At 47.8% G+C, this 19023-nt stretch overlaps 1 protein-coding gene across 5 annotated transcripts in view; it reads right to left on the bottom strand.

The window, feature by feature from the left end:
* Positions 1 to 14015: 14015 nt before the first annotated feature.
* The window catches only part of LOC115094582 (transmembrane 9 superfamily member 2-like), a 467181-nt gene continuing 462173 nt past the window's right edge, over positions 14016 to 19023 (bottom strand). For 3 of the 5 annotated variants that reach the window (XM_029607790.1, XM_029607789.1, XM_029607788.1), the window contains one exon: positions 14016 to 14822. In XM_029607790.1, coding sequence (XP_029463650.1) covers positions 14755 to 14822 — 68 coding nt within the window. In that variant the 3' untranslated portion in view covers positions 14016 to 14754. The remainder of the gene's footprint in view (positions 14823 to 19023) is intronic. The other 2 variants (XM_029607786.1, XM_029607785.1) reach the window with 1 other exon arrangement.

Below are 19023 nucleotides of genomic sequence, written 5' to 3' on the forward strand. Positions count from 1 at the left end.
CTATCATGTCCCCTCTCTTTCCCAAGCTGAAGAGCCCGAACCTGCATAGCGTCTCATCATAGATGGAACAGCTCCTTTATAATTTTTGTCACCTTCCTCTGCACCTTTTGTGTTTTTCTTGAGATGGGGCAACCAGTCTGCAGCATGCTAAAGACTTTCATCTTCTTCCTGAGATTGCACCTGTATCTCCAATTTGCTGAAGCAGAGTCTTGTGCCAACTATCTTCTCTAATCAGGCAATTAATTATTTTCATAGAAGAAAAAACAGCAGCTTCTCAACTGGCTGCTATCTTTATTATTACTCGTTCAGATAAAGAAAACATGTTGGACCCTTGCATAGTTTTTGTGGCCCTGGTGGCAATCAGTTAAACCACTGGGGTCACAAAAGCAAGGAGTACAAACCAGCCTGATTTTCATATCATCCACAATAAATATTCATCAGATGCACTGGTACAGAGAGAAGAGTGAGGCTAGTTTGCATAGTCTGATTAACCTGAAAAGCAGATCTGGTTATGGCTCTTTAGGGCAGGAGCTGAGAACACCTGTGAGGTACATTAACAAGGCACCTCAAATGTCCTGAATTAAAAATAAATAATTTTAAGCTTTCAAAACAGGCAGGTCAGATTCAACACAAAGTACCATTCATGTTTCTAACTGTGACTAGATGAGAGCTTTGAGAAAATAAATGTTCAGTGAACACAATTATGCCGGCATCTTATACTATTTACTATATCCATCACAGAAAACAGAAAAAATGTATGTTGCCAAATTAGATTTCTGGACTATGGAACAGGACTTTTTTTTTCTGACAACCCACATCTTCAGCATTTACAATTTCAGGTATTTTTTCATTAGTATCAACTACTACAATTTTTTTTTAACTCACTTATCAGCTTTGTAGACTCCTTCTAGAGCTCGTGCTCTTATTAATGGTAACACATCCACTCTCTCCAACAGTCCACAGCTATCTAACATTACTCAATTGTGCAGAGATTGGGCTATAACAAAGTCTAATAGAGCAACTCATTATATAAGCCCCTGGGACAGACCACCTTGGGACTGCAAAACCCAACTGCTTCTCTACCAAACCAGTTTCTTCTTGCCATTCCTTTCCTTTTGGCAGGTTAAACATTTAAGTTCCTGAATTCACCTTTAAAATGCAGCAAAGTACATCCTCAAATATAAGTTCTCTCTTTGCCCCCCATGGGTTTTCCTGTGTAGGCAATACCATGCATGCAATTAATCATATAAAATCAGTATTCTCCCGCTTGTTCACTAAGTTTAAATTATTTCTCTGCTGTTGGATGCATACATTCATCTCCAAATCTCCAACAATTGTACCAGCTGAGAGTGCACAGCAATGACTTCTATAACCGGTTTCCCAACCTCTAAAAAAGATTTTACTTCTCATACAGCGCAGTTGCTTACCTGTAACAGGTGTTCTCCTAGGACAGCAGGATGTTAGTCCTCACATCTGGGTGACATCATCCGATGGAGCCAGGCACGGAAAACTTTTGTCAAGGTTTCTAGAAACATTAGCCAGCAGACTGAGCATGCCCAGCCTGCTACTATCTGAGCATCCACGTGAGGTCCCCCTTCAGTCTCATAACATAGCAAAGCGGACGAGCGAAAAAATAAAATAAACCGAAGGTGAACCCAACATCGTGGGGAGGTGGGCGGGATTCCTGAGGTATTACATCCTGCTGTTCTAGAACACCTGTTTCAGGTGCTTTCTCCTAGGACAAGCAGGATGCTAGTCTTTACATGTGGGTGAGTACAGAGCTCCAGACCGCTTCCTTGAACCAGAGAGACCAACAGCAGCCGAACAAGGTGCCAACGGGCACAATACAACTGTGGCGCTGTGGGGAAAACAGAGGTGGTCTGGTCCCTCAAGTAGAAACACAGTTGGATTCAGGTCTGGAACAGGCTGCACTGGACAGACTGACCAAAGGCACTGTCCTGATGGCCATCCCTGTCAAGGCAGTAGTGAGCTGCAAATGTGTGGAGAGAATTCCAAGTTGCAGCTCGGCAAATCTCTGCGACGGGGACTGCACGCAAATGGGCCACTGACACTGCCATGGCCTGCATGGAGTGAGCCTTCACTCTGCTGGCCAGCTGCTGATAGCAGAAGGCAATGCAATCCACCAGCCAATTCGATAGGGTTTGCCTCCCCACCGCTGCCCCCAGCCTGTTGGAGTCAAAAGACACAAAGAGCTGGGTGGTCTATGATGCGCTGTGTAGTCTAGCTAAAAAGCCGGTGCCCAATTACAGTCCAAGGTGTGGAAAGCACATTCCCCTGGGTGGGAATGTGGCCTCGGAAAGGTGGGTAAGATGATAGACTGATTGATGTGAAAATCAGTCACCACCTTGGGCAAGAATTTAGGATGTGTATGCAAGACCACACAGTTGTGGAAGAACTTTGTGTATGGTGGGTACATAATCAGGGCCTGAAGCTTGCTGACCCTGTGAGCGGAAGTGATCGCCACCAGGAATATGACTTTCCAGGTGAGGAACTTCAAACCATAGGACTGCAGGGACTCAAAGGGAGGCCGCATCAGTCTTGCCAAGACCACATTGAGAACCCAGGACGCTGCCAGAGACCGAAGAGGGGGCTTCAGTTGAAGGAGACCCCACATGAAGCAGCCAACCAGGGGCTGGACCAAAACAGACATGCCAGCAACACCTCTGTAGTACGCGCTGACCACGCTGAGGTGTACTCTGACAGAAGTGGTCTGTAGCCCAGACTCACAGGTGCCACAGGGGGAGGGGGCAGCCAGGGGAGAGGGCTGGAGAAGGGGTCCACCCCATGCCCTCCGCACCAGATGGAAAAAAGTTTCCATTTGGAGGTATAGGACTTCCTTGTCTAAGATTTCCGGGACTTGATCAGGACCCTAGGAAACAGTCCAAGAGCTGCAATAGCTGGAGGATCAGGCACTCAATATCCAAACCATGAGGGTGCACGCACCGATAGGTCCTCTAGGAGTGGAAACCAAACCTGCCAAGGCCAGGAGGGTGCCACGAGAATCATGGTCCCTTCATCCTCCTGAAGGTTCGACAGGGTCTTGGAGAGGTGGGTATGCATACAGGAGGAGGCCTTGCCCCCAGTGAAGGGAGAAGGCATCACAGGCCGAATGGCCGTTCCCTGCTACTAGGGAGCAGAACTTACTCACCTTGTGATTCAGAGGGGAGGCAAACAAGCTCATATCCAGCATACCCCAGCGGCGGAAAAATTCGGCCGCTACCACAGGGTTGAGGGGCCACTTGTGTGGCTGGAAGGACCAGCTGAAGCGATCTGCCAGTGTGTTGAAGTGACTTGACAGGTATGTCACCCACAGATACTTCCCTTGGGAGAGGGCCCAGTTCCAAACCTGCACCGCCTCCTGGCAGAGGAAGAATGAGCCCCATGCTGCCCTGCTTGTTGATGTACCGCATTATGACCTGGTTGTCCGTCCTGATAAGGACCTCTTTGGATGCTAACTGATCCCAAAACACCCACAGGGCGTACTGTATCGCTCGAAGCTCCAGAACGTTTATCTGGCAGCATGCTTTGGTGGCGGTCCAAAGGCCTTGAGTGTGTAGACCATTTGCGTCGGCTCCCCACCCCTGAGGAGAAGCATCAGTGGTGAGGGTCAACTGGGGTGGAGCAGGTTGGAAAGGGAAGTCCGCGTTCTAGATTGGGAAGGGCTTCCTACCAGGTCAAGGATAGCTTGAGAGGGTCCGTGACCATGATCAGAGCCTCTAAATCTTGGGATGCTTGCTGCCACTGAGACCGCAAGGCCCACTGAGGGGTCCGCATATGGAGGTGGGCCAAGGGTGTCATATGGACGGAGGCCGCCATGTGGCCCAGCAGGCGGAGTAGGAGGCGGGCTGACACCCTTCCCCTGCTGCAGATGAGGGTGGCCACCGAGGAGAGGGCGACTGCCCGTTCCTTGAGCAAGAAAGCTTTCGCTTGTGCCGTGTCCAACCTGGCGCCTATGAAGTTCAGCAGCAGGGACGGGCAGAGGTGCGACTTAGGGAAGTTGATCATGAACCCCAAAATTCTGCAGGGTCTGAACTGTCAGGGCCAGAGCTTGCAAGGCTCCAGAGCGGGAGTCGCTCCTGACCAGCCAGTCATCCAGGTATGGGAACACATGGACCAAGTGACGCCTGAGGTAGGCAGCCACCACCGCCAAGCATTTGGTGAAGACGTGGAGGGCTGATGCCAGCCTAAAGGGCAGCACTCTGCATTGAAAATGTGCATTCTCACCACGAAGTGGAGGTACTTCCTGTGGCTGGGGACAATCACAATGTGTGCATATGCCTCCTTCAGGTCGAGAGAGCAGAGCCAGTCTCCTTTTTGGAGGAGGGGGATCAGTGTGCCCAGGGAGACCATCTTGAATTTTTCTCTTCCAAGAAACTTGTTCAGTGACCTGAGGTAGAGGATGGGGCGCAAGCTGCCATTCCTTTGTGGGATGAGGAAAACCCTCGAGTAGAACCCTTGACCGCACCCACTACAAGGAGGGCAGAGAGCTCTATGTTATGCTTCGGAGTGTGAACCCTTGGTCCAGTGAAGAACGGATGTTCAGACACTGGAAGGCGAGGCCTCGTAAAGATCTTATGTGGAAACAGAAGAGGATCTGGATGCTGGCGCCTCCAGCAGGTCGTGTAGTCCAGATAGCTGGCGCCTCCAGCAGGTCGTGTAGTGTAGATGGCTGGCGCCTCCAGCAGGTCGTGTAGTTTAGATAGCTGGCGCCTCCAGCAGGTCGTGTAGTGTAGATGGCTGGCGCCTCCAGCAGGTCGTGTAGTTCAAATAGCTGGCGCCTCCAGCAGGTCGTGTAGTGTAGATGGCTGGCGCCTCCAGCAGGTCGTGAGTAGGAGCAAGATAAACACAGTCCAAAACAGGAGAATATGCAGGAGCACTGCAGCCGGCCCAGAAGTCGGAACCAGAGAACACCTCAGCCGGTCCAGGGATCGATAGCCAGAACACCCCTCAGCCGGTCCAGGGATCGAGAGCCAGGATATGCCAATGCCGGTCCAGGAGTCAAGAGCCAGAATACGCCAATGCCGGTCCAGGAGTCAAGAGCCAGAATACGCCAATGCCGGTCCAGGAATCAACCACAGCAGAGCAGGAACAAGTACAGGAACCACTGGGAGCCAAGAAGCCAAGGCAAGGTCTGAGATGCAGACCTTGCCTTAAATACCCTAAACCGGCAGGAGCTGACAGGAAGGAGCCACTCAATTTCCTGTAGTGGCTCCTTTAAATAAATCTTCAGCCGCGCGCGCGCGGCCCTAGAGGAACCAGCAGGGGGCGGAGTCGGGCGCGCGTTAGGAGGACTGCAGACGCCGCGGCCATGTTGGGCAGGAGATAGGAACGCCGCGGGACCACGGCAATGACGGTGGTTACCGGGAGCGGCGCAGACCACCGCCCCGGTGAGTGGACAGCCCCGGCGGCGGCTTGCTGCCGTCGGGAAGTATAACAGTACCCCCTCCCTTAGGCCGCCCCCTAGAAGGCCTGGGTTTATCCGGATGGCTATTATGAAAGTCCTTGAGAAGAGTCTTGTCGAAGATGTTCGCGGCTGGCTCCCAAGAATTCTCCTCAGGTCCAAAACCTTCCCAGGCAAGAAGATACTCCCATGTACGACCTCGGTGGCGGACATCCAATACGTCGCGTACTTGATAGATAGAATCCTCTTCAGTCGCAACCACAGGAGAAACAGGCATCTTACGGGACGACCAGGTAAGGAGAACCGGTTTTAAGAGAGATACATGAAAGGAGTTGTGAATCCGAAGAGTAGAAGGTAAACGTAATTGATACGTCACAGGACCCAAGCGGCACATCACAGGGAACGGACCAATGTATCGCGGAGCCAATCTCATAGAGGGAACCTTTAAACGAATGTATTTGGTGCTCAACCACACCCTGTCACCCGGCAAAAATTGTGGAGCAGGTCGGCGATGGCGATCCGTGAATCTCTTAGCCGTACCCGCCGCCTTTTGAAGCATCCGTTGGGTCCGTGTCCAAAGCTGCTTAAGTTGGAGAGCCGTAAGCTGAGCCGCCGGGGAGGCAACCGGAACCGGAAATGGGATAGGCGGGGCGGGTTGCCGACCATAAACGATCAGGAACGGTGATGCTCCCGTAGAGGTGCAGGAATGAAAGTTGTGGGAAAACTCCGCCCAGGGCAATAAGGCCGCCCAATCATCTTGTCGGGAGTTCACGTAAGTACGCAAAAACTGCTTAAGGGACCTGTTGGTCCTCTCCGCCTGCCCATTAGCCTGAGGGTGAAAAGCCGTGGTGAAATCGAGAGCAATATGAAACTGAGCGCAAAGACTCCGCCAGTACTTAGCAGTGAACTGGGGACCGCGGTCAGAGGCAATGTGTTGCGGAATCCCATGGAGACGAAAAATGTGGGACATAAAGAGTTGAGCCAAACGGGGAGCGGAGGGGAGGGAGGGCAATGGTATAAAATGTGCCATCTTAGAGAATCGGTCCACTACCACCCATATGACAGTATGTCCTTCCGAAGGCGGTAGTTCAACAATAAAATCCGTTGAAATGTGAGACCAAGGTGAAGTGGGCACCGGAAGTGGCTGTAACAACCCCCAAGGCCTCCCTGTAGAACCTTTATGTTGAGCGCATACAGGGCACGACTCTATGTAAGCGCGGACGTCTTTGCGCATTCCTGGCCACCAATAGTGCCTTTGTAAAAGAGTAAATGTACGTTTTTGTCCAGAATGCCCAGCTACCTTAGAGTCGTGTCCCCATTGCAATACTTTGTTGCGGAGTCTTCGAGGCACTACCGTCTTGCCGACGGGCACCGTAAAAGTAGCAGAAAGGATAATGCGGGCAGGATCGATGATAGTCTGTATAGGCTCTATGATATCTTCGCTGACGAAAGATCGGGACAATGCGTCGGCTTTAATGTTTTTATTAGCAGGTCGATAGCGAATCTCAAAATCAAAGCGAGTAAAAAAAAGTGCCCAGCGGGCCTGGCGTGGGTTCAAACGTTGGGCTTGTTGTAAGTAGATTAAGTTTTTATGATCTGTAAAAATGGTAATCGTATGTTGGGCCCCCTCCAACCACTGACGCCATTCTTCCAAGGCGAGCTTAATGGCTAGCAGCTCCCGATCACCAATCGAGTAATTGCGTTCTGCAGAAGAGAATTTCTTGGAAAAAAAAGAGCAAGGATGGGACGTACCAGAAGCATTCCTTTGACTTAATACAGCGCCAACTCCAATAGTGGAAGCATCGACTTCAACTATAAAGGGTCGTCTAGGATCTGGGTGATGCAGACAAGGTTGTCGCAGAAAAGATTCCTTAAGAGTTTGAAATGCTTCTACGGCCTCTCCTGGCCATGATTTAGTATTGGCTCCTTTGCGAGTAAGTGCCGTCAGGGGAGCGGCAAGCTTGGAAAAGTCCTTGATAAAACTGCGGTAGTAATTAGCGAATCCGAGGAATCTCTGAAGTGCACGTAGACCCGTGGGTTGAGGCCAGTTCTGGATGGATTTTAACTTAACAGGGTCCATCTGAAACCCCTGTTTGGAGATAATGTACCCCAGAAAAGGTAATGATTCAGTCTCAAAAACACACTTCTCCAATTTAGCACATAGATGATTGTCTCGTAGACGTTGCAAAATCTGCAAAACATGTTGGCGATGTGTTTGAAGATCCTTAGAAAAAATTAATATATCGTCTAAGTAAACCACCACACAAATATAAAGCAGATCCCTGAAGATTTCGTTAATAAAATGTTGGAAGACGGCTGGAGCATTGGTTAATCCGAACTGCATGACTAAATATTCGTAGTGTCCGTCTCTAGTGTTAAAAGCCGTCTTCCACTCGTCCCCCTCATGAATCCGCACTAGATTATACGCTCCACGTAGGTCAAGTTTAGAAAAAATTCGGGCTCCTTGTAAACGATCAAATAATTCTGCAATAAGGGGTAACGGGTATCGATCCTTGATAGTTATATCGTTGAGTCCCCTAAAATCAATACAAGGTCGTAGGGTACCATCCTTCTTTTTGACAAAAAAAAATCCAGCTCCTGCCGGGGAGGTAGATCTTCGAATGAAGCCTTTCTGTAAATTGTCTTGTATGTATTCGGACATGGCCACAGTCTCTGAAGCGGATAAAGGATATGTTCTTCCTCGCGGAGGTGTAGAACCTGGAATCAGGTTAATGGTGCAATCGAACTCCCGGTGTGGAGGTAAGATGTCCGCGGCCTCTTTGGAAAATACATCTGCAAATTGTTTATATTGGGAGGGTAATCCCCCTAGGCCAGAGGTGCAAAGCAAGTTTCGAGATTGAGGAGTTTGATTAAAACATACTCCCGAACAATTGGGTCCCCACTTCGTGAGTCTTAATAGTGTCCAGTCAATTTGAGGATTGTGACGTTGAAGCCACGGAATGCCAAGAACCACCGGGTGAATGGCTTTTTGAAGTACATAGAAGGTAATCCGTTCAGAGTGGTTAGGTGCAATATGACAGTCCAGAAGCTCAGTCTGATGAGTAATGGTCCCAGGTAATGGATCCCCATGGATGGAGGAAACGACTAATGGTGTGGGACAGGGTCGAGTAGGAATCTGTAATTGTTCAACTATTTCTTGCAGAATAAATTCCCCTCCGGCACCGGAGTCCACAAGGGCCAAGGTGGTGAATTCTTGTTCATTGATCAAGAGCGTAACCGGTATCGTGAGTGGAGGAGCTGGAGATGTCAAACCTAGGGTTACTCCCCCCATGGACCCTAGGTTCTGAAGTTTCCCGGACGGATAGGACAGCTAGCGATACGATGGCCAGAACCAGCACAATACAAACAAAGTCCCTCTCTGCGCCGTCTCTGCCGTTCAGCAGGTGACAAAGGACCTCTGCCAAGTTGCATAGGTTCCTCGGTGGTTGTCTCAGTGGTGGACCCTTCGCGGTTGTTCACAGGAGAGGATGATGAGGCCGGAAAATTAGTCAGGCGTCGTCTACCTCCTGGATTCTCTCGAGCTCTTTCTTGAAGTCGTCGGTCAATCCTGCTGGCTAATTCGATCATGGAGTTTAAGGAGGTAGGAAGCTCCCGCGCGGCTAATTCATCCTTAATTTTGCTAGACAGTCCCTCCAGGTAAATTGTTCGGAGGGTAGATTCCTCCCACCGAAGTTCCATAGCCAGAGTCCGAAATTCAATATTGTAATCCATGAGAGATCGACCTCCCTGCCTGAGGTGCAGAAGAGTAGATCCCGCGGCTGCTTTTTTCCCAGGTTCTTCAAACGCTGATCTAAACAACTCCAGAAAACGGGGCAAGTCCTGTAATACTGGATCAGAGTGTTGCCATAAAGCCGACCCCCAGGCGAGTGCTTTGCCATCCAACAAGGACAGTATATAAGTAGTTCTGGTCATATCATCCGGAAAAAGCGCAGACTGTAGGCAAAAATGCATGTTGCATTGGTCCAGAAATCCTAGACATAGACGCGGATCTCCTGCATACCGCGGTGGAACAGGTAATGGGACGACTGGTCGGGAAGGATTTTGTGGACTTGGCGGAGCAGGTGTGGCCACAGAACTGCCTGCAGGTGGGTTAGAGTGCGTTGCCACCACCGCATCTAACCGGGCGCTAAGCCGTTCAATGGATGCGGCCATGGATTCTAGCATGTTCTGCTGTTCCACAAGTCTCTGTGCTAGACCAGGAATCGCTCGTATTGCTGAAGCCTCTGCCGGGTCCATGGCCTTGGCTTACTGTTATGCTTCGGAGTGTGAACCCTTGGTCCAGTGAAGAACGGATGTTCAGACACTGGAAGGCGAGGCCTCGTAAAGATCTTATGTGGAAACAGAAGAGGATCTGGATGCTGGCGCCTCCAGCAGGTCGTGTAGTCCAGATAGCTGGCGCCTCCAGCAGGTCGTGTAGTGTAGATGGCTGGCGCCTCCAGCAGGTCGTGTAGTTTAGATAGCTGGCGCCTCCAGCAGGTCGTGTAGTGTAGATGGCTGGCGCCTCCAGCAGGTCGTGTAGTTCAAATAGCTGGCGCCTCCAGCAGGTCGTGTAGTGTAGATGGCTGGCGCCTCCAGCAGGTCGTGAGTAGGAGCAAGATAAACACAGTCCAAAACAGGAGAATATGCAGGAGCACTGCAGCCGGCCCAGAAGTCGGAACCAGAGAACACCTCAGCCGGTCCAGGGATCGATAGCCAGAACACCCCTCAGCCGGTCCAGGGATCGAGAGCCAGGATATGCCAATGCCGGTCCAGGAGTCAAGAGCCAGGATACGCCAATGCCGGTCCAGGAGTCAAGAGCCAGAATACGCCAATGCCGGTCCAGGAGTCAAGAGCCAGAATACGCCAATGCCGGTCCAGGAATCAACCACAGCAGAGCAGGAACAAGTACAGGAACCACTGGGAGCCAAGAAGCCAAGGCAAGGTCTGAGATGCAGACCTTGCCTTAAATACCCTAAACCGGCAGGAGCTGACAGGAAGGAGCCACTCAATTTCCTGTAGTGGCTCCTTTAAATAAATCTTCGGCCGCGCGCGCGCGGCCCTAGAGGAACCAGCAGGGGGCGGAGTCGGGCGCGCGTTAGGAGGACTGCAGACGCCGCGGCCATGTTGGGCAGGAGATAGGAACGCCGCGGGACCACGGCAATGACGGTGGTTACCGGGAGCGGCGCAGACCACCGCCCCGGTGAGTGGACAGCCCCGGCGGCGGCTTGCTGCCGTCGGGAAGTATAACACTCTATTTGAAGAATAACCAAATGGGTGGATAAACCCCACGATGGGCATGGGGAGAGATCTCCAGGAGCCAGATGAAGTACAGACAGTACCCCTGGTGTATGATGGAAAGGACCCACTGGTCCGACGTGATCCCTTCCCAGCACCGGGCGAACCTGAGGAGCATGCCGCCGACCGGGTGGCGGGTGCCAGGTGAACTGCCAGCTGCCAGTCAAATGCCCATGGCCGAGGTTTGCTGGGGGCACTGGTTGGGGTCTGGGGGCCCACTGTTGGCGGGGGCGACCCCTAGAACTGGTCCAGGGTGTGCGAGTCCAAGCAGTTGGAGGGTAATACCTTTGCTGCCAGTAGAAGGGCTTGCAAGAGCCTGGACTGGAGGGTTTCCTGGCCAAGGATGGCCCCTCTGAGGGGACTAGCAGACAGCTGCTGGAAGGTGTCATGATGGTTCTTCAGCTGTGCCATCGCATCCTGGACCTTGTCCCCGAACTGGTTCTCGCCTGTACATGGGAGGTCGGTGAGCCTATACTGGATCTCCAGCCAGAAGTCCGAGGCCAAGCCAAGTCATCCGTCTGGCATAGATGCCCATGGCAGCTAAGCAGGCTGCAGTTTCAAACACATCGTAGGTGGATCGCACCTTGTGTTTTCCTGCTTCCAGACCCAGCAAGGCAATGGCAGCAAGCGCTTCCTGCTGCTGCTGGGGAAGACCCTCTGCAAAATTGTGGACTCGCTTCCAGAGATTGCGGTAATATTGGGTCATGTAAAGTCGGTAAGCCACAGTGTGGGCAACCGGCGTGGCACCTTGGAAGATCTTTCTTCCTATGGTGTCAAGTTCCCTATGCTCATGTCCCGGAGGAGCAGAGGCATGGGTGCGGGAGCACCGAGCCTTCTTCAGGGCAAACTACACTACCAACTGGTGAGGGAACTGCCTCTTATCAAACCCCATCGCCTGCTGCACCAAGGAGGTGGCATCGGCCTGTTTACTGGGGAGATGGAAATGGGGTACTCCCACATGCAGAGAAGTTCTTTAAAAATATCATGGATCGGAACTGCCACGATCTCTTTAGAAGCGTCAATAAACTGGAGAACCTCCAGCATCTTGTGGCATACATCCTACTCCAAAAGGAGCTGAGAATGGATGGCCTCAGCCATAGCCCTAACAAATCCCGCAAATGACAGGTCCTCCGGCGGTGACCGATGCTGCTCCTCTGGGGGCGAAGGCTCTGAGAGTGGGTCTGAGTACTTGGAGGACGAGTCTGAGGAGTCATCACCCAAGGGTCATAGGGACCCTCTTCCTCACTTGTGCTGGGCGCAGAGGGTGAGGGCCGTGAGGGGCATCCACCCCAGGCTCCAAAGAGCACAGGGGTATTGATGACACTGATGACACAAGGGGGTCATCTGACATGGTAAGCCAGAAGGACCTGGTAGCAGCTTGGGGAACCGCAGGAAAGGGCACCCATACCCGGAGGCTTCATCCTCCTCGGAGGACCCGGGATCACTCTGGTGGAGAGCATCAGTGGCCAGCGGGCATCGATGGCTCCTCAGGCACCGGTTGCATCAGTAGGGCACCAAGGTCGTCCAGATGCTCTAGCAAGGGTGCCAGCATCGATGGCGGAGGTCTGGGCATCAGTTATCTCAACACCTTGCAGTGCCTTGAGCACTGCCGACTGCAACCTGTGGTCCAACTCCTCTTGGAAGTCCTGAATGGTCAGAACTGATGGAGGGGGATGAGGCGTCGACTTATCTTCGAGGCCCCGAGGTGGCACGGCGCCTGGCACCGGTATCAGTTTGAAACTCCTCGGGCTACCAGGGGCACCAGAGGATGGGGCCTCCGATGGCTGGTGCCGCTTCGATGGTGGCTTGGCAGCTGCTGCCGCTCCAGAAACGGAATCGTGTCGGGATGGTTACTGGTGCCGTACTTCCGGGAACGCTTCTGATGCTCTGCTCGGTGTTTCCCCGGTACCGAGCAAGTCGATGACCCCGAGGTCTGGGGGAGGGGAGAGACCACCATGGGTTGATCTCCCTCTCCTCGTTCCTTGGGGGTGGAAATTAAAGGGACCACGATAGTCAGAAATGGCTCACCAAGATCCTTGGGCATCGAAGCAACCTACACATGAGTGGTGGATTTTGGGGTCCCAAAAAGTTTCTACATTTTGTCGAGGCATGCATGATGCCCCTTGGGTGTCATCTAATCACACAGACGACATCCACGAACATCGTGCAAGGCCCCCAGGCAGAGGCTGCAAACCTCATCCGGGTCCATCACGGACATTGTCCACGGGCACTGGGGGCACCGACGAAAACCGGTCAACGCCATGAAAAAGACCTGGCATGTGGTCGATGGCTGATGGGCACCAGGAGGTGGGAGTCGGGAATCGACCGCAAGATCGAGCAAAAATGGAAAATAACCTACTGTACTGGAATGGCACTGACCACGAAAGAAGACCAGGTGAGGATCGAGAAGAAACTCAAAGGATTCAAGAAAAATTTTGAAAAAAATGTGCTCTACCAACTGCGAGGCAACTGCACCGTGGAAAAGAAGAGACTGAAAGTGTACCTCGCATGGATGTGTGGTTAGTAGCAGGCTGGGCATGCTCAGTCTGCTGGCCAAAGTTTCTAGAAACTTTGACAAAAGTTTTCCATGCTGGGCTCCATCGGATGATGTTACCCACATGTGAAGACTACCATCCTGCTTGTCCTAGGAGAACAATTTGTCACCAAGATTTGAAATGGAGATCTTGGGTGGGGTGGGAGTGTTCTATGTATTTCCTCAACAGCTAGGTCTGATCCTAGGATATGTATTAGAATTTTTTTTTTTTACATTTCATTTTAAAGAAAGTCCCTTTATATGGGGTGATAAAGATAAGTCTCTTCTGAATCTTTCTGCTTTTGTGGGTGCAACAAAATTACTCCTGCTCACATCTGTTCTTTTCTTGGCTTCCTTCTGCCACATTTCATTATGCTCATATTTGTGAAAAAGGAAGTCCTCTTTTCAAGGGAGGTGCGGAAAGCACATCAAATTAAGGCAATTTCAAGTGTTTGTAACTTGGTGGCTAAAATCTAGATATCCTTTTTAACTGAGACTTTCCATTCTAATCTACTGCTCTGGCATATTATGTGCTTGCAGTTCACCAGAAATGGAGCTTCTCCTGCCAATGCCAATTAAATTACTAATTCTGCAAGTTTCTGCAATACTACACATTTTCTAAATTACATATAGACAGTAAGGGAATGAACCTTAGTTTGCAAGATTTTATTATGCAAAGAAAGCCTTTTGAAGGAAATAAATTTATGCATTTAAAAGTATTTACTAAGAACAAATTCAAGCACTGTAAAATAAATGCACATAAAGTAAAACATTTTCAAGTTTTTATTTTTAGAAGAAAGACACTCGTAGTAGTGGGAATTCATGCCATATTCTTTATAACATGCTGAGCAAATTAAATTACCCTTTTGACACTTACAAAATTTGAAAATGAAGAATAGAAAAAAATGTGCAGCTTGTTAAAATTAATTTATTTTATTGGAAAAAACCATCATCCTTGTTTGGTATTTATTAGTAACTTCTACGATACATTCATTGAATTTACACTTGAAATGTAATAAAATAAGCTACAAAGAAGGTGCCAGATATAGTGTACAAATTTCATTTTAAAATTTAAAAAAAAAATTCACACTTTTTATAAGCCTTACCAAGCTCATATCAAATGTTCTCTGTGGTATAATTTAAGTCCCTGGCTAGGTCAAGTAATAAAACTGGGTGATAATTCCATTAGAATAGCACATGATCTTTTATAACATTTTGCATTTTGAAATTTGACTCATTCCTGTCTCAGTTATGATGATTAAAAAAAAGATTCAGTTTTGAGTAATGTTCTCAATATGTCCAGTAGAAACATACATTTTCCCACAGTGCTGTATTTTGCATAAATGCCACATTCTGTGCCATACAAGCTGCTGTTTCGGCATTTACAGAGTTCATTTAACATTAGCTTTCAATATACAGTAAAAAAAATTATATATATATCTCTCTATATATAATCCATCCAACGGCAAGTCAGGTACACCGTAAAGTTATCCTTGAAATGTAATCAGTCCACCTTCACAACACTGTAAATCCTGCTTACAAACCAATAGCAGGCAAAAAAGCCAATGGTACCTGAAACAAATAAGCATACAAAAAGAATTAAATTTTCAGGCTTATTCCTCTTTTCCGTATACATTCTTTCCAAAGGTCTACTTGCTGTCTCTCTCTGCACAGAAACTATCAGCACCCGTGCTCACTTACACCTTAGGTGGTGAAAACCCTTCCAAATGGAGAGTAAAATGATAAGACTACAGTTTCTTATTTGATGTACATATCAGGGAATCCAAGGAGGTCCTGAAAGCAGTATTTTTGATCCACTTATATGTGGATATGTGCACACATTGCACAAAGTATGTTCCATTAGATCTTTATAGACCTGGGTTACAATTTCTGCTTGCAAAAGAGAACAGTCATGTGCTCTTTGATTTTGCAATTTTAAAACTAAGGGCTGAATTTTCAAACACACTGTGCATAAATCAGCTTTGGAAAATTGTCTGAGGGTGTCTATGACTCCACGTATACTTTTACACATTGCAAAGAAGCTTTCAGGAGAAGTAGGGAAACCATATGCATGCACACTTGATTTTCAAATTATATGCGTAAATGAACATATACACCTTTACACCTGCTCCTCAGCACTTATAAACGTGTGCATGTAAACCATGCAGAGCTTTGCAGGTACCTGGTACTTTTCAAAATGAACTCACACAGCTAAGTCCCAGTAGCGTAGGAAATCCAGCATTGCCTGGCAGCCCAAGAAGAAGCCCTGTCCCAGGCCCGCAGAGGACATGCCAGCCAAAAGGAAAACGCCCAGCAGCCAAGAAGTGGAGCAGGCCAGCAAGGCCACCAGTGCACCCCATCTCACCGGCGGTCGAAAAGTGAAGCAGGCCCACAAGGCCGCTGGTGGACCCATCCCACTGGTGGCCGAGGAGTAGGACTGGGAGGCTGGCGGTTAAAGGGAAAAAACCTTACCAGAAGGAATCCATTCTCCTGCTTCTCCACATGTGCTGGCCCTGAGCATTCAAAACAGGTGCGGCCAGTAAATATTCTATGCTGATCAGCATAGAAGAAGTGCTAGCCCCACGAGCTTTGAATGCCACAGGCAGGCACATGAGGAGCAACAGCAGCAAATCAAGCTTCCCCTTTTGCTCCCAAACGGGGAGCCTGCCAGTGTTTGTCTGTGTGTATGTATGATAGCCTGCCTGGGTGTGGTGTGAATGGTAGCCTGCCTGGGGGGGGGGGGGGGGTTTGAATGGAAGCCTACCCGGGGGTGTGTGTGAGAGTGGGAGCCTGCATGTGAGAGAGAGCCTGTGTGTGTTCGTATGTATGGAAGTGGGAGCAGGAGCGAGCATGTGAGAGCCTGTGCATTTGTGTGGGAATATGAAGCTGTGTGTGAGAGAGCATGTAAAAGCAAGAGCCTGTGTTTTGTCAGTAAAGGAGAATTGGAGACAGCATGTGACAGCCTGTGTGTGTGAACATGTGAGAGTGAGCCTGTTTGTGTGTATGTATGTATGGGAGTTGGAGCCTACATGTATGAAGGAGCATGTGAGAGCCTGTATGTTTGTGTGTGAGAGAGCATGTAAGAATAAGAGTTTGTGTGTGTCTGTAGGAGGGAATGGAATTGGGAACCTTCGTGTGAAAGCCTGTGTGTTGTGTTTATGGGAGTGGGAGCCTGTGTGTGAAAGAGAGCATGTAAGTGTGAGAGCTTGGAAGAGTGGGATACTGTGTGAAAGAAAACATGTGTGTGTGAGAGAGGGAGAGAGAGAGTGTGTGTGTGTGTGTGTGTGTGTGTGTGTGTGAAGGAGAAAGGAAAGAAGACAGAGAAGAAACCGACAGAATGAGAAACCCTGAAAAAGAATTATGGAAAAGACAGACAAGTGGAAAAAAGAGAATGGGACCAACTGATTTGTATTTTGCTTTTTCTTCAGTATTCTAGTATTCAGTGTTTGGATTCTAAGGCTTTCATTTCAGTTTTGTCTGCATGTTTCCTTTTAATTTGTAGTCCTTTATTCTGTAATAGGTAAGGGTCTGTCTGTGTTGCGCATGTGTGACAGAGATGCAGTATTTTGGCTAACATGTAGTTTCTCTGTAGGGATTTGTAGCAGACCTATTTGTTCTGTTTGTATACTAGGTAGTGTTCTAGGGCCTGGTGTAATGTTTGCCTTGCTGCCTTTTTGTAGATAAGGTTACTGCTGTTATGGTATGGTATGTTCTAGGTACTTATTTATTTTGGAGAGGTTTGTGTTATTTCACAAAGTGTTTGGCAGTGAAGGGAATTTGTTTTGCAGTCACTTAGGTGACACCAGAATTTGAATATTATTTTGCATGTCCTAGTTCTCTTCTGTACCTGTTACAATTCTTTTGACAATGTTTATTATGATTATTGCTGTTTTATTGTAGTTCTATGCATTTTTGGAAAACGGATTCATAAAAGAATATGTTTTATTATGTGACTGGACCTGATGTTTCTATTAAGTGTTCTTTGTTTATTTTTTACATACCGTGCATTTATAAACTGCAATACATTTCAAATAAATTAATACAGATTACTTAGTCATTTTTAATATTAAGTGCTTAAAGTAATAGAATTAAAATATTTAAAAATGTCACTTATGATGCATGAAGGCTGTTGCAGACTACTCAGAAATCCATCACAGGGTGCATGCTAAGACATTATTTATTGATAAGAGTACGGTCTAGATCTGTATGTCTACTGCCCACCCATGTTAACCTTAGACCCCCCCCCCCCCCCCAAAAAAAAATTCAGTTCTGGCTATGCCTCTGGTAGGTCTGCTTTGAAAATTCAGGCTAAAGTTTGCGTGTATGTTCTACATGCAGACTTTAGCCCTATGTAGGCTGCTGTAAAATTACCCTCTAGGAAATAAAAATGATCGTTTTCATTACAATTTCATATGGAGGGACAGGGAAGAACTGAGATCCAAGGGGGAAGAGAGAGTTTTGCATCTTATATATTCTGTGCTTTCATGACTAAACTAACACATCCAAGGAATAACAAAAAGTAGGTAACCCTTATCCTCTTCCCTGTCATCCTGGCTTATTTTTACATAAATGGGTTTTTTTTGGCAAAACTGTTGCTGAATATTATAAATATCTAGGTGTATGTTGCAATTACTTTTATGAGTTTTGTACATTCTAACTGAAAGACTTTTATAATTCAATGAGAATAATTAAAGGCTACAGCATGGTTTATGACATGCTCCAAAGAAAATAACTGCTTATGAAAGGGTGAAAATCAAAACGCCTTCACAAAATAAACATCACATTTCATTTTCAAGAACAGCATTCAACTGAAAATACAAAGGATTCAGTGATGTTTCTCCACTAACAAAATAAATCAGGCTTTCATTCCTATGTAAAGATGACAGGTAATATTTATCATAATTCAAACTGTATAGGGGAAAATAGAGTAATGTGTATTTTATTCCAATGCATTTCAGCGAACAAAAGCTAACACAGCACAGTGCTTCTCCCCATTCAAGCTTTCCTTAACTGCTGCAAATTGTACATTTTACAGTACAGTATCTACTTTTGGAAATACCTGGAGTCATTTATAATTGTGAGCAGCTTTTCTTAAAAGTGAATGTTTCGAAGTGGTAGTTGGAACAGATGCAATTTTCTTTTCTTATTTGTTTTTGGATATTTATATTCCACTAATCCGAAATTCTTGCTCATAGTGGAGTACCACATGATAAAAATACATTGAAAACATTTTTTCTGCCAGCAACCAGCACTAATAGGGGCTCTTAAGCAATTTGGCTATCAAATTAGCTTTACTAGGATCAAAGAAAGAGAAAGGGAATTTAAAGCTTCTAACCAAAATCAAACACAAAACTTGTTATGCATCCTGTGATTCTTTGTAATTCAATGCTTGTATTGCCCTTTGATCTTTTTCATAACACTGCATCCAGAAGACACCAGTCATTCTAATACCTCTGCTAATTCATGCCCAAGCAGCCCTGGCAAGTAGCAGTGAGTTCAGCAGCTCAGTTATGAAAATACTAGATTCAACTATGTGGGATTCTTTTGCTAGCCAGTTACTGAACTGCATAATCCTACATGCAAATCTGAAAGTTTTAATCAGATAAACACACATTATGGAGGAGCCAGAGAGACATATTTAGTCTGAATTGAGCCTTTGAGAGAATACCCCAACTTTTACAATGCAACAGAGCTCTAGTCTACCACATCCTGCTACACAATGGCCAATATTAGTTAAATACAAGCTACTTAAAACAAAATACAGCACTTAAAA

This window comes from Rhinatrema bivittatum, chromosome 6 (assembly GCF_901001135.1).
Source record: "Rhinatrema bivittatum chromosome 6, aRhiBiv1.1, whole genome shotgun sequence".
Taxonomy (NCBI): Eukaryota; Metazoa; Chordata; class Amphibia; order Gymnophiona; family Rhinatrematidae; genus Rhinatrema; species Rhinatrema bivittatum.